General features: G+C 50.6%; 1 protein-coding gene across 1 annotated transcript in view; it reads left to right on the top strand.

Moving 5' to 3' along the window:
- The first annotated feature begins 8,002 nt into the window (after window positions 1-8,002).
- The window catches only part of SNX2 (sorting nexin 2), an 87,593-nt gene continuing 79,267 nt past the window's right edge, over window positions 8,003-16,328 (top strand). Inside the window, exon 1 of the mRNA XM_073556340.1 lies at window positions 8,003-8,181. Within this exon, the coding sequence (XP_073412441.1) occupies window positions 8,074-8,181 (108 nt within the window). The 5' untranslated portion in view covers window positions 8,003-8,073. The remainder of the gene's footprint in view (window positions 8,182-16,328) is intronic.

A 16,328-nucleotide genomic window follows, 5' to 3' on the forward strand; every position in this document is an offset into this window, starting at 1 on the left:
TCTTAGACCTGTGACGGGGACAAGGGGGCATCCTCTACGTCTGGAGGAAAGAAGGTTTAAGCATAATCACAGACGCGGATTCTTTACTGTACGAGCAGTGAGACTATGGAACTCTCTGCCATATGATGTTGTAATGAGTGATTCTCTACTAAAATTTAAGAGGGGACTGGATGCCTTTCTTGAAAAGTATAATATTACAGGGTATATACACTAGTTTCCTTAGTGTTGCGTTGATCCAGGGAGCTAGTCTGATTGCCGTATGTGGAGTCGGGAAGGAATTTTTTTCCCCAATGTGAAGCTTACTGTTTGCCACATGGGTTTTTTTTGCCTTCCTCTGGATCAACATGTTAGGGCAAGCTAGGATAGGATATGAGTTGAACTAGATGGACTTAAAGTCTCCCTTCAACCTTAATTACTATGTTACTATGTTACTATGTATTATGGCTAGTGATCTCCTCTTGGGTTGCTGGAAGCTGGTTCCTTGGGCTGCTTCCAGGGGAGATGCTCTGGGTGTCCACCAGATGCGATGGCAGTGGTTGAAGATGCTGCCTGAGGTACAACTGGGGTAGGCACATCAGCTGTTGCTGGTGATGTCTCTGCCACCAGTAAATCGGTAGGAGTGGCAGCTGGTACCAAGGGATAAGGTTCTTCATCCTCAGGGGGTACTGCTGCTCTGGTCATTGGTCTAACATCTAGGGATGTCGTGGCTTGTTGGCATTGGTAGGAGGCTACATGGGGGTTTTGCAGCTGCGGCCAAGAGAACCCATGATGCGTTTCAATGTCCCAAAGTGGCCTAGACTCTTCCAAGCCCCGAAGGTGTCGTATGGTGCGCGCCTGTTCCAACCGCACTTTCCTCAGCAGGGATTTCTTCTATCTCCCCATCTCCATCAGCCTAGTGCCCCCGGATGACTCGTCCAACACCCCCATTTCAAGCTCCAGCAGGCCAGCCTCCGACAATGAAAATTTGGGGGGTAGCCCATTAGGAGGGCCAGCATCTATACCTGGTGCCTCCTGGCGGTGCGGTCTCGGCTCCGGTGCAGGCACAGTGCGGGCCCTGGTGGCAGCGGTGGTGGTTGTGGTTGTCCGGTCCGCAGGTTTCTCCAGTGGGACCTGCGCAGCCACGCTGGGTCCAGACGGGAGCCCCTCTTCCTCCGCTTCAGCTCCCAAAGCTTCACACAGCGGCGGTGGTAACGGAGAGATTGCAAGGGACGCCGACGGTGTCATTGCAGCAGTCTCTGGCGCTACAGGGTCTTCCTGGGGGAGATCCGGTGTAGCGGTGGCAGGTACCGGTGACACGGGTACCGCGGGTGTAGGCCCCTCCAGGGCGGGCGGCCACTTCTTCCTCCAGAGCGCCTCCTGCTTCAGTCGCAGCTCATGAGTCAGCCGGGCAATCTCCTCCTCCAGCTGTTGATAGTTCATCCTGGAAGCCGGGTCAGAGCCTTCAGCCATTGCACCGGGAGATTCAGCTCAACCTCCTCGCGCTCCGCAGGCCTCCTCCCTTCTCCTTCCAATATGGCGCTCTCGCGTTCTTCTTCCTGCCTGGGCTCTTTTCCCGCCACTGGCTCTCGCCCCTCCTTCTGAGGCGGCGTCTTCTTCCTACTCCATACCAGGCCAGTATACGAACCCCTCGGGGGGTGAGCCATGTTGCTGTCGAATAGAATTTCAGACAGGGGAGGCCCAGGACAGTTTGCGGTCTTTTCTTAGGACCACCCATGTTGTCACGCCATTCTTCACCGCGCCGGCGGCCATTTTTAGCGTTCATTTTATAGTCTATTAAATTGGGTCATCTGCTCATTTCCAAAAAGTTTTAAGTCCAACAAATCTCAGGCACACAGAACCCGATGGCATCGGATCTCGTCATCCTGTTCGTGACGCCAAAGTTGGGTCGCCCTCCCAGGGCTGTGGGGTACTCAGTACCGGGCCGGTAACTCAGGGGGAAGGTGTCACAGCCGCGGTGACCCGGTCCGTGGCCCTGGGCGCCCAAGTAAAAAGGGGAATTGAATGATGGAATAAAGTTGAATGGTTCGTGACGCCACCTGTGGTATTCGGCAAGGGAGATGTTACGCCGACGCTGCATGCAGATCCTCTGGGTAGGTACTGGACAGGACATATGTATCACTGAGGTTATTAGCTTCAGTGATATGAACCTAGAAAAATGCTCCAGCACACTAAGTGCTGAGAGGGGTTAATCAGCCATGTTAAGGGCTAGGTTTAGTGAACACCCTAAGGTGTGGTTTAGAAGGTAGTCAGCTTTCTGAGTCCTTCGGTGTTTGGTATGCTTTGAGATGTAAATTCCAAAACTGTGTGTGAGGAAAAAGGAAAGTTGGACTTTTTTTTCCCTATGTTTATTTCCTGAGGGGGGAGAATCCCAGCAGCAACACGGACTCTGCCATTTATTTTGTTTTCCCTTATATATATATTAATTTCTGCTATCTGTTCTTTATACAACTAGACCAATCTGAATCACATTTGCCACAAAGATCTCTTCCAAAGGTTTTAGACCGTGTTTAATTTTTCTCAGACCTACTATTTTTGAGATATTCACCAAAAAAAGGAACACAAAAGGAAATATTAATTTAAGGGCCAATGACTGCACCAATCTGCTCCACATTTGCCACATACGTAAACCAAGCATTTAAGAAGGCTTCTACTTAATAAAACAGGGGTAGGGTATCTCCGGCCCTTGATGACCTTTTCTGCAGCCCCCGGGCAGATTCTTGGGGTACATAGTGCTCCGGCTGGCAGCTGCGTTTTGCTGGCTGCCGGCCCTTTAAACCCCCACTTGTACTGTGAGCATGTGCACGCAGCATTCACTACTGAACACTGCGCATGCATTGTAGGATTACAGTGCCAACGTGGACAGACCCTGTGGGCGGAATTAGTGAGGAATGCGCTCCCGTCCCACAGATAAGGAGATGCAATAGCCCCACCGTCCTGCGTGATGTCTATGCCCCTAGACTCCCCAATGATTTATATGACCTCCAGCCCTCCCTGGTGATGTATAGGACTTCTAGCCTCCCCAGTGATGTACAGTATATGACCCTCAGCCCTCCTCAGTGAAGTCTATGACCCCAGTGTCTCCTGTGATGTATATGCCTCCAGCATCTCCTGTGATGTATATATAGCAGTCCCAGCATCTCCTATGTGATGTATATACAGCAGTCCCAGCGTCTCCTATGTCATGTATATATAGCAGTCCCAGCGTCTTCTATGTGATGTATTTACAGCAGTCCCAGCATCTTCTGTGTGATATATATACAGCAGTCCCAGCATCTCCTATGTGATGTATATGCTGTACAAAACTTATTATCATAAAGAGGTGACTGCACTCCAGACCGACCCAAACCTGGAAAAGCAATTGGGAGAAAAAACATGCTCAATATCACCTAACATCAAATCCACACCAAATATAACAGGGTAATTTTCAAGTTGATAATTTTGTATGGCCCCCGAATCATGGTAGAATTTTCCAAATAGCCCTTGGCAGAATAAAAGTTCCCCAACCCTGCTCCCAAAAAACCTACTTACTAATATATGTAATACACAAGCATTCTCTACATACCGTATTTTCTCCCAAAAAATTAAAACAAAAGCAAATATTAATTTACGGCCAAATGAATGAATAAATCTGTCCTAAATATGGCATACAGGTAAATTGGGAACGGGTTTTATTTAGCTCTGTAAGACCTACCGTTCTCCCATGCAAAAACTCAAATCATCTTTGAAGTTGTTGATCATCTGACACATTCTCCTGATTTGGCTCTATCTGATTATTATCTTTATCTGAAACACAAAAAACCATTTGGAAGTGTAAGTAGATGGACATATTGCCCACATTCCCCCTTGAAGACAAGTGTACAGTTGTAAATGTACAGTACCTTCATGTGTAATGTGTTTATGATATACACTATTAGTGTCCGTGTTGAAGTTTGACCCACAGTTGGGATAATTAGGGTTAATGTTTGGGTCTAGCCCAGAGTGGGAGAACTAAAGTGAAGAGACAAAGTCAGTTTCCTGTCAGGAAGAGAAATAGGGCCTAGCATGTGCCAGAAGCAGACCAACGGTCTGACTAGTCAGTAGAGCCACATCATGTGGGTGTCTCTGACGTGAGTGGAGACCAAGACAATGGACAGCGAGATCAAGAGTAAGGCCGGGATCACACATGTGAGAAACTCGGACGAGTCTTGCATCTTAATACCCCGCACTGCCGCCGGCACTCGGATCGGAGCGTTCAGCTGCATAGAAATACATGCAGCCGCACGCTCCGTTCCCAAGTGCCGGCGGCAGTGCCGGGTATTAAGATGCAAGACTCGTCGGAGTTTCTCGCATGTGAGATCCCGGCCTAAAGAAAGGAAAAGTGACAGAAGGCCAGAGTGGTGCACTGGCGACAGGTCCTGGGAAAGGACACCTAGCAGAATGGCCCCGAGATTATAACTCAGGAAGGTAACGGGCTAGGATGGAAAAGATAACGTAAGATGAAGAGAGTACCCCGGACGGGAGTTACACTTTGCGTAGTTGGCAAGATTGAGTCTCGCACACAGAAGAATGAAGGGATGCGGGGAAGACTGGAGGATGGCAACTGTTGGCGATGTAAAATGGCGCTGAGTCCGAACTTAAAAATGGCAGTTTGTGGTGCAGTACAAAAAGAAGGTCCCATCCATCGTGGGGGTAGAAGATACAAAAGGGCGCGAAGAACCATCCTGTCCACAGTACGAAGTGTCCGCTCCAGTAAGGCAAAGTGGAAGGAGAAAATCCGCCCACCAAAGTATGAAGAAGGAAAATGGGTGAAGGTGTTGGTAAAACAGGATGGTGTGCTTGAGAAGACGGGGGGAAGTGTTGGTAAAGCGGATGGTGTGCTTGAGAAGACCCCACTCAGAGAAGGGTAGAGCAATGACGTAGGACGCTGAGTGGCGAGAGAGATGGCGCCATTAGTCTGCTGAGAGATGAGGAAAGAGCAGTGCAACAGGATGGCAGAGTGGGAACTTATGATGACGAGAGGAGGCCTTGCGCTTGACAAAATGGCAGAGGAAGAGGTAAGGCCAGGTGGCCTGGCAGAGAAGGTCATCGGGCCCTTTCTCAGAGGATCAGAGACAGGGATGGAGTGGGAGGCTGGACCCCTTATCCCAGTTTGGTCTGTGGCCTGTGGAAAAGCTAAGCGGCTGAAGCCTTATAGGCCCAGATCCCAGTGAGTTTCCCACCGACACCCAAAACAACACCTACTTCTGAGAGCGTGCCTAAGACCACCAAAGCGCGGTGGATCGTGGATGTGATCCATGGCAAGAAGGTGGAGGAATGAGTGCGATTCCAACTGCATGGCCCCAAGAGTGAAGACCTTGCTCGGCATATGACATAGGAATTGTGCAATTCTTTGAATGGGAGAGAGTATGGCTTTCTGTAGGAGGAGTGCACCAAACACACAGTGTACATCAACTCTCATTTGGTCTGGCGAAGCCCATTCTCCTTTCTTTCCCAGAGCTTACAACCTGGGGAATGGATGCAGTTCCTGTAGGATGATGATCCACAAGGGTGGTTCGCAGTTGCTATCTCCAAAGTCAAGTTGGGCCTGAGACTGAAGAACCATCTGCAGCAGTGCAGCCCCAATTGGAGGTGCCATTCCCAAGAGCCTTGATTCCCTCGTGCCTGAGGGTCACTTATTGAACTGTTCAACATCCGGTCTTGGCCATCAGAAGTCAAGGCATCATGCAGCCTGCAAGGGTGTAGCCCCCATTTAGACATAGTACACACACCCAGCCAGGACCCCCTACTTTCATGTAATGTGCCCGGGAGTAAGAGACGAGTACCTCTCCTATGTCTGCCACCCCGTGCCACGTTACAGAAGGATGAGAAGATGAGATGACAGTTGATGCTGTTGAGTCCTGCTTTGCAGAACAGAATAACGATTTTTTTTTTTCCAAAGGACTACAATTACATTTTGCAAAGAGGGTACAACTGGGCCTGTGCGGGAGGGAGGCCCACTGATGCTACACATATTGCAGCCGAATGTGCGTCCAAGGGCGCACATTTAACTGAAATGTATTGTGGCACATAGACCTGCACATAGACCCACCGTGTAACTGCACAGCAATACACGCCACCAGCCATTCTGAGGCCCGCAGCTGATGTCACTGTGCCAGTTACAAGAGGGGCCTATAGCAATGACATAATGTACTGCCCACATCAGGCACACCGAAGTCAGCTGCTTGCCACTGCGCTTGCTATAGAAGAGGATGCCGAACATTGTGGAAGCTGGGGAGGGTGGGAAGAATCTTTTTTTATTAAATGCGTTAAGAGAACAGAGCCAGAATGAGCCTGGGAGCTGAGCTATAACGCCAGGAAGGGGCCCAGGATGGAGGACATTATATTACAGAAAGGGGCCCAGGATGAGGGACATTGTAAGTGGAAGGGGGCCAGGATGGGGGATAGTATACCAGAAAAAGGCCCAGGATGTTGGATATTCTTACTGGAAAGGGCCAAGGATGGACAAGATTCTTACTGGTAGTCAGGGGTGGGATTCAGCGGGTTCTCCCCGGTTCGGTGGAACCGGTTGTTAAAAAAGCAGCTGATTCCCCAAACCGGGGAGATCCAGAGCCGTGATCCGGTCCTCTGATGTTGCTGGCGGCGCTGCCTGCAGGCAAGGAGCAGAGGAGGACTCTTGCTCTGCTTCCTGCCGGATAACGCGCGCGCATTGATACTTGATGTGCTGTTCACATTTGTATGGCACGCATAATTTATGCAGCACACTTTTGGTATCACAGTTCATTATAGCCACTGTGCTAGATTATTATTAATTTTCTCAGAATCCCGTGTCTGTTAGTGTAATTCATACAGGATCTGTGCATTTTTAAAGGAATTTTTAGAGGGAATTTTCCCTATTGTTTTTTGTGCCACTCTGTATAGCTTACTTCTGATATTTACTCTGGTGTCCCCTGTCATGGCTATCTTGCTGTTCATTCATTCTGATTTTAGATGTTTTTTCAAAAAAATATATACCTTTTATAATTGACTATTATTGTGGGATCTCTTCTTGTGCCTTTCATTTGAACATGGGGGACTAGTTGCTTCATATGTGTGAAGTGCCCCATTTATTTCTTGGACTTTTTTTGTTGATATAACATTCTTACTGGAACAAGCCCAAGATGGTGGACATATGGTTGGAAGGGGATTGGATGAGGACATTACACCAGGATGGGGGACATTATTACTGGAAGGGGCACCGAATGGGCGGACATTATTAGTGGAGGGTGCCCAAGATGGTGGACATATTATTGGATGAGGACATTACACTAGGATTGGAGACATTATTTCTCAAAGGGGCTCCGGATGGGGGGACATTATACCAAGAAGGGGCCCAGGATAGAGGACATTATACCAGGAAGGGGCCCAGGATAGAGGACATTATACCTGGAAGGGGCCCAGGATAGAGGACACGATTGTACCTGGAAGGGGCCCAGGATAGAGGACATGATTGTATCTGGAAGGGGCCCAGGATAGAGGACATTATGCCTGGAAGGGGCCCAGGATAGAGGACACGATTGTATCTGGAAGGGGCCCAGGATAGAGGACATTATGCCTGGAAGGGGCCCAGGATAGAGGACACGATTGTATCTGGAAGGGGCCCAGGATAGAGGACATTATGCCTGGAAGGGGCCCAGGATAGAGGACATGATTGTACCTGGAAGGGGCCCAGGATAGAGGACATTATACCTGGAAGGGGCCCAGGTCCAAATTCTGCACTAGGGCACACTGGACTCTAGTTATGCCACTGTGACTGCATTAACTATATAGAACTGATAGCTGATTACTTGCATGATATAGTATTACTTAGAAAACGTGTGGGATTTCCCGTGTGAATTCCACGTACAGTCCTGTCACCCCCTCAGACTGCTCAGTACGGGGCAGAGAGCGTTCAGCTGCCCACACGTCTGACCAAATCAAATATGGAGGATCGTGTCCGTCCTCGCCTCGCCTGATAGGCTGCAGTAGCTTCCTGCTGCTGATTGCTGATCACGTGGGCAGTCACGGGACTACACGTGACAGCCGGAAAGGAGGAGGTGGGGTTGCAGTGACAGAAAGATGGCAGCAGAGAGGGAGCCGCCTCCGCTGGGAGATGGGAGACACGCCGACTTCGAGGAGCTGGAGGACGGCGAGGACCTGTTCACCAGTACCGTGTCCACCATGGAGGTGAGGGCGCCCTGCTCTTCCGGTCAGCTGGCTTCCGGGAATGCTGGCTCCTCTTCTCCCAGGGGGGGGGGGGATATGACAGTGGAGGCCGGGATGTCACTGTCATCGGTCGTGTCACCCAGGGGCAGTGCGAGCTCCCCTCCTGTCCCCGGAGCCGCATACCGGGGGCTGCTAGCGAGGCCTCCACCCTGGCATGTGATAGACAGCCATTGTCTGATCTCACACTGGTATCTGCAGACAGCTATGGAAGGTCTGTAAGCAGCAGCTGCCATAAAACTGCAGGAACCTGGTGGAGAGGGCAACCGCCGGGCAGGGACCTGGTGGAGGGGGCAGCCGCCTGGTGGAGAGGGCAACCGCCGGGCAGGGACCTGGTGGAGGGGGCAGCCGCCTGGTGGAGAGGGCCGCCGCCGGGCAGGGACCTGGTGGAGGGGGCAGCCGCCTGGTGGAGAGGGCAGCCGCCGGGCAGCCGCCTGGTGGAGGGGGCAGCCGCCTGGTGGAGGGGGCAGCCGCCTGGTGGAGAGGGCAGCCGCCTGGTGGAGGGGGCAGCCGCCTGGTGGAGGGGGCAGCCGCCTGGTGGAGAGGGCAGCTGCCGGGCAGGGACTTGGTGGAGGGGGCAGCCGCCGGGCAGGGACCTGGTGGAGGGGGCAGTCGCCTGGTGGAGAGGGCCGCCGCCGGGCAGGGACCTGGTGGAGGGGGCAGTCGCCTGGTGGAGAGGGCAGCCGCCGGGCAGGGACTTGGTGGAGGGGGCAGTCGCCGGGCAGGGACCTGGTGGAGGGGGCAGCCGCCTGGTGGAGGGGGCAGCCGCCGGGCAGGGACCTGGTGGAGGGGGCAGCCGCCTGGTGGAGGGGGCAGCCGCCGGGCAGGGACCTGGTGGAGGGGGCAGCCGCCTGGTGGAGGGGGCAGCCGCCGGGCAGGGACCTGGTGGAGGGGGCAGCCGCCTGGTGGAGGGGGCAGCCGCCGGGCAGGGACCTGGTGGAGGGGGCAGCCGCCTGGCGGAGGGGGCAGCCGCCGGGCAGGGACCTGGTGGAGGGGGCAGCCGCCTGGCGGAGGGGGCAGCCGCCGGGCAGGGACCTGGTGGAGGGGGCAGCCGCCTGGCGGAGGGGGCAGCCGCCGGGCAGGGACCTGGCGGAGGGGGCAGCCGCCGGGCAGGGACCTGGCGGAGGGGGCAGCCGCCGGGCAGCCGCCTGGCGGAGGGGGCAGCCGCCGGGCAGGGACCTGGCGGAGGAGGCAGCCGCCGGGCAGCCGCCTGGCGGAGGGGGCAGCCGCCGGGCAGCCGCCTGGCGGAGGGGGCAGCCGCCGGGCAGCCGCCTGGCGGAGGGGGCAGCCGCCGGGCAGGGACCTGGCGGAGGGGGCAGCCGCCGGGCAGGGACCTGGCGGAGGGGGCAGCCGCCGGGCAGGGACCTGGCGGAGGGGGCAGCCGCCGGGCAGGGACCTGGCGGAGGGGGCAGCCGCCGGGCAGGGACCTGGCGGAGGGGGCAGCCGCCGGGCAGGGACCTGGCGGAGGGGGCAGCCGCCGGGCAGGGACCTGGCGGAGGGGGCAGCCGCCGGGCAGCCGCCTGGCGGAGGGGGCAGCCGCCTGGCGGAGGGGGCAGCCGCCTGGCGGAGGGGGCAGCCGCCTGGCGGAGGGGGCAGCCGCCTGGCGGAGGGGGCAGCCGCCTGGCGGAGGGGGCAGCCGCCTGGCGGAGGGGGCAGCCGCCGGGCAGGGACCTGGTGGAGGGGGCAGCCGCCGGGCAGGGACCTGGTGGAGGGGGCAGCCGCCTGGTGGAGAGGGCAGCCACCTGGTGGTGGGGCAGCCGCCTGGTGGAGAGGGCAGCCGCCGTGCAGGGGCCATTGTGGAGGGGCAGCCGCCGTGCAGGGGACATGGTGGAGAGGGCAACCGCCTGGTGGTGGGGCAGCCGCCTGGTGGAGAAGGCAGCCGCTGGGCAGGGACCTGATGGAGAAGGCAGCCGCTGGGCAGGGACCTGATGGAGAAGGCAGCCCGCCGGGCAGGGACCTGGTGGGGGGACAGTCGCCGGGCAGCCGCCTGGCGGAGGGGGCAGCGGCCGGGCAGGGACCTGGTGGTGGAGGGGCAGCCGTCGTGGTTGGGCATAAGGCATGCGGGGACCTGGTGGAGGGGGCAGCGGCCGGGCAGGGACCTGGCGGAGGGGACAGGGACCTGGTGGTGGAGGGGCAGCAGCCTGGCAGGGACCTGGTGGTGGAGGGGCAGCCGTCGTGGTTGGGCATAAGGCATGCGGGGACCTGGTGGAGGGGCCACCATCGTGGGTCAGCTTCCGGGCAGGGTGTTGTATATTTACACCTCAACAATCATACAGGTGGAAATGTATCTGTATAAATTGTATTTTCAGACAATCATCAGAGAAGGGGGAACAATCTAAACAGGTCCAGAATTTCTGCAATAAATCCGCTGTCTGCCGAGTTACTTTCAGAATAGAAAAGGCTGGAATTTCACCGCTTTTACTTTAATTCAAATGTGTTTTTATTTTTCATATAAAGGGGTTTTGTTCAGTAGCGCACCGCTCCTCTGCCTCCTGGCTTCCTGCTTGCTGGGGGGAGGTGTTCTCCTGAAGATCGACCATGGTCTGCCCCCATGAGTCTCAGTCTAGCAGTGTGAAGTTGCCATAATCCAGCTTCAGAGCAGGGTTTGCAGCAGAGCTGAGGGCTTGTTACACACACTCCTTGAATAGTAAGCCTGCTACCTCAGACGGCAGGGTGGCCGGTAACCTGGGCAATGAGCAGTACACTATAAAATAAAAAAGTCCAATGTTATTGAGACCAGGATATTTATTAAGTTGTTTGTTTTAAAAAGTATTTTGACATTTTCCCGTTTAACCTCTTCATGATCGAGCCCTTTGTCGTTTTTGCGTTTCTTTCGCTCCCTTCTTTCCCAGAGCCATAACTTTTTTATTTTTTTTATCTTTCCATAAGGCCATGTGAGGGCCTATTTTTTGCAGGACGAGTTGTACTTTTGAGCGACACCATTAATTTTATCCTATCATGTACTCAAAAATGGGAAAAAAATTCTAAGTGCGGTGAAATTGCAAAAAAAAAGTGCAATTCTGTAACTGTTTTTTGGAATTTTTTTTTACTAGTTTCACTAAATGCTAAAAATGACCTTCCATTATGATTCTCCAGGTCATTAGAATTCATAGACACCAAAGATGTCTAGGTTCTTTTATCTAAGTTGTAAAACAAAAATCCAAGGTTTGTTAAAACTTGGTTTGGTGAGGGCTTATTTTTTGCACTCCGAGCTGACGTTTTTAATGATACTATTTTGGTGCCAATACGATCTTTTGATCGCCCGTTATTGCATTTTAATGCAATGGCGCAGCAACCAAAAAAGGTAATTCTGGCATTTTTTCTCGCTACGCCATTTAGCGATCAGGTTAATCCTTTTATTGATCGGGCGATTCTGAACGCGGCGATACTAAATATGTGTTTTATCTTATTTTTTTTTTATTATATTCTGAAAGGGGGGTGATTTAAACTTTTTTTTTTTTTTTTATTTCTAAAAACATTTTTGATTTACTTTTGGCATTCTTCTATAGTCTCCATGGGAGACTAGAAGCTGCCATAACCCAATCGGCTCTGCTACATACAGTCGGTGATCAGATCACCTGTACATAGCAGATCACGCAGAGGAGACCTCTGGTTGTCATGCCAACCTATCGGTGACCCGCGATCACATGATGGGGGTCACTGATGGGTGGCTTTCCGGCGCAATTGCCAGAATCGCGTGTTAATTGCCGCTGTAAAGTTTGATAGTGGCATTTAACTGGTTAAATCGCGGTAACAGCCGCGGCTGTTCCCGGGCACATGTCAGCTGTTCAAAATAGCTGACATGTCCTGGGAAAGATGTGGACTCACTGCTGGAGCCCACATCCAATGGGGGTGGGGGTCACGACATGCGCTGTACATGTGCCATGTACAGTGCATGTCGTGAAGGAGTTAAAGGGAACCTGTCCGTCAGTTCATGCTTCCAAATTATGGGCAGCATAAATTTGAGCCTTGCTCTTCGGTTGCAGCTAGGTCTGTTTTTCTCTGAAACACTCTGGCTTTTCAGAGACTAATTCAGATTCTCCCCGCACCGCTATAGTTGATTGACAGGTTTCTCTCGATGTACACACATGGCCACAATTTGGGGGAGACGTCATTTCAAACCGTTTTCCCTGAAATGCTGGAGAAGTTCAGAGAAAAACGTACATGGCCGCAATCGTGCCGCCAGAGTCTGAATAGTGCTGCCTGCGGTTCGAGCAGTGTGAATTGAGTAACAGGTTCTCTTTAAGAGGTTAGGACAACTCCTTTAATACCATCGTTAACCTGTATGGTCAGCGGTCCGCTCGCATGGGAACATCCACAACTGCACAGCCATAGAGTCTGTAAAGCGCTGTGGAATACACTCACTGGCCACTTTATTAGGTACACCATGCTAGTAACGGGTTGGACCCCCTTTTGCCTTCAGAACTGCCTCAATTCTTCGTGGCAGAGATTCAACAAGGTGCTGGAAGCATTCCTCAGAGATTTTGGACCATATTGACATGATGGCATCACACAGTTGGCGCAGATTTGTCGGCTGCACATCCCTGATGCGAATCTCCCGTTCCACCACATCCCAAAGATGCTCTATTGGATTGAGATCTGGTGACTGAGGAGGCCATTTGAGTACAGTGAACTCATTGTCATGTTCAAGAAACCAATCTGAGATGATTCGAGCTTTATGACATGGCGCATTATCCTGCTGAAAGTAGCCATCAGATGCCTGTTCTTAGCTGAGAGGAGTGGTACCCAGTGTGGTCTTCTGCTGCTGTAGCCCATCTGCCTCAAAGTTCGACGCACTGTGCGTTCAGAGATGCTCTTCTGCCTACCTTGGTTGTAACGGGTGGCAATTTGAGTCACTGTTGCCTTTCTATCAGCTCGAACCAGTATGCCCATTCTCCTCTGACCTCTGGCATCAACAAGGCATTTCCGGCCACAGAACTGCCGCTCACTGGATTTTTTTTCTTTTTCGGACCATTCTCTGTAAACCCTAGAGATGGTTGTGCGTGAAAATCCCAGTAGATCAGCAGTTTCTGAAATACTCAGACCAGCCCTTCTGGCACCAACAATCATGCCACGTTCAAAGGCACTCAAATCACCTTTCTTCCCCATACTGATGCTCGGTTTGAACTGCAGGAGATTGTCTTGACCATGTCTACATGCCTAAATGCACTGAGTTGCCGCCATGTGATTGGCTGATTAGAAATTAAGTCTTAACACACAGTTGGACAGATGTACCTAATAAAGTGGCCAGTGAGTGTATATGGCTATATATAAGTGAATAAAATAAGTAAGCTTTGAGGCCATGTTTTACTTCTGTGTTTGGGATGTTCAAAAAAAGAATTATCTAAGAGATGTATGGCTGGAGTAGCACCAACATATGCTTTAGCGTTGTACCTTTCAGAGGGAACATGTGCAGACCATATCAGACATGTATTTACAGCTGGAGTGATGGTGATTACAGTCTGGGATGAAATGTGGGGTGACACGTTAAAGGGGTTTTCCCACAAACAAAGTTCATTTTAATCAATAGATCTTGGAATAATTATAACTTCCACAATTGTATGTGTTTAAATAAAATGTTCCTGTGCTGAGATCTTAAAAAAGGGAAGGAACATGGTCTGGTCATACCTCCTCCCCTGCCCAGGAGCTGTGATATGATCAGACCATGTCCCTGTACTGTCAAACACAGCCATTACACAGTACACAGCAGGGGCACATGTATAAGATTTTATTTAAACGCATCCAATTGTGGAAGTTATAATTAGTCCAAGATTTATTGATTAAAAATACAGTACTTTGTTTGTGGGAGAATCCTTTAAGTGCTGGTTATGGATGGCCCCTCCAATCTGGCCACTCCTCACTGCACAGTGTTTCTCGGTGCTGTTACCACCAGTCCCCTTATTTGTTTTTCTCTTTCCCGGTGTATTTATTTCTACAGTGTCTGTGTATTTTCTCTTACCTGGATTTTCCACCTCTCTGCTGTTTATACTCTGTCACAGCCCAGTGATCACGTCGCAGCTTCTTGTAGTTTCTCGGGGACTTGGCACCGCACAGAACTCTTTAAATAAACTCATTGTTCAGTGTACTATTAAACAGTGTGGTGAAATTTTATAAAAAAAAAAAAAAGCTGAGTACATGCAGAGTTAAAAATGTTTTAGTTTTTCTTTACCCATAAATCAATGCTACACATGAAAATAAATAAGAAATGTTCTAATATATCTTATCAGGGAAATCTGCTTCTTTTTTTTTTTTTTTCTCCTGCCTGGTCTGATCAGTCATTTGCAAATTTCTCAATTCATGGGGTAAATGTGTCTTCAGTGAATACAGATTTTCCCATTACTGAGATGGCAGTTGGAGCTCATAAAGTTCTATGGCAAAACGAAACTGTAATTTCAGGAGAATTTGCATCAGAATGTCTGTCTGCTGCCAGCTCTTCCCTTCACCCTCCCTCTCTATAGAGGACTGTCATCTCCCATCTCCGTAATGGGAAAGACCGTCTTCACTGAATACAGATTTTGCCCATGAATTGACATTAAAAGAGGAGTCCAGGAGGAGAAAGAAGCCAATTTCTCCGATAAGATATATTACAAAGTTTATTATTTTCTTATGAACTACTAATTTACGAAATAAAATGAAAACGATGGTTACTTTTAATCAGCAGGAATTGTGGAAAATAAGTTGCCAGTACTCTCCTCCAGTCCTCTGCATCTAATCTGTTGGTCCCCACTGATCTCCATCCCTGCAGTGATGACATGCACACGGCGAGACCAGCAGTGACCACTGGTGCCATAGCACTGGAGCTGCTGGGGATTTAGCATGTGATTGCCTTCTTTTTGACCATTTTGAATAGAATGGACAAGCACTTTAACAGTACTATACCAAGAGCCTGGTGTCCCCACTCAAGCTACTGTACACCCGGCCTAAAGCGATGGCATTTTGCTGATGAGATGTCATTCCAGGCTGCCGTCACAATGGGAGAGCTCGGGGTGTTGAGCATGTAGATTCTTTTACATGGCAATGTGCAAGCAAATATTCTCCAAAATCTGCACAGTTTAGAGCACATGTGCTCTGGAAATTTTCTGCAGAAGGGAATTACCGGTAACAAGAAAATCTGTGTATTTCATTGTAATACCCTATTTCTGGAAATACTAATTTATGATAGGACTTGGTAGTTTCATCGACCTCCTGTGATTTGGGATTATATCTCTGTAGTGACTGCGTATTGCTGAATCCTGATGGCTCACTGTCGGGATACCTTGAGCAGGCGGTCATGTGACGGCAAGTATTCAATTTGCACGCTATCGGTCATATGTGCCATCTAGTTTCTCATGAGCTTCCCTCAATAGAAAATTGAGACGCAAGGAAAAATTGCTAATCCCTATGAGACCAGAACTATGCAAATTCCAAACTTGTGGTCACACGACCGCCCGCTCAAGCAGACAGCAGAGCCGAATCCTGACAGTGTGCCGATGGCACACTCCTCAGTCGTATAGTGATTGCAGAAATTTAGCTGAAGCTCAAAACCCTTTAATATTTGATTTCTTTACTAACTTTTGTTCTTTTCCACATATTGTATAGTGGTGTTAGAGCCTTTATTTCTCTTTTCATTTTTTAATCCCACTTTTCCCCTTACATTTCCAGCATTACAGAACTTAAATGTCCATGTAATATTTTACTAGAAAATGTGCACATTTGCATAATTCTGGCATTTTTTTTAAGAGACTTATTTTAAACCATTGTTTTTAATGAATGATAGAAGCTTTTTGAACAAAGGAATTTTTTATAATTTCACATATCAGGATGTATAATTGTACATAATGTATTTCCGGCACCCAATAGATTCTGACTTGTCCAGATCTTCCTGCTGATAATATTTCCTCTACGTTTGTGTACATGGATGAGCTTGATCTCTCTTCTGTAACTCGTCACAGTGGTCTGGCTTTCAATATGAGGAGACTTCTCTCAATTTATCAGCCAAACTGTATCCATTTGATCTTACAGATAGAAAAATCTTGTCCTGTCATCTACTCCAGTGGCCATGGGGCCTGTATCGGTCTACATTATTGGACCTCCTCCAGCATAGTGAGGGCACTAGCATGGTGGCCCAATGG

This window comes from Dendrobates tinctorius, unplaced genomic scaffold, assembly GCF_039654945.1.
Source record: "Dendrobates tinctorius isolate UK_male_01 unplaced genomic scaffold, ASM3965494v1 ptg000003l, whole genome shotgun sequence".
NCBI lineage: Eukaryota > Metazoa > Chordata > Amphibia > Anura > Dendrobatidae > Dendrobates > Dendrobates tinctorius.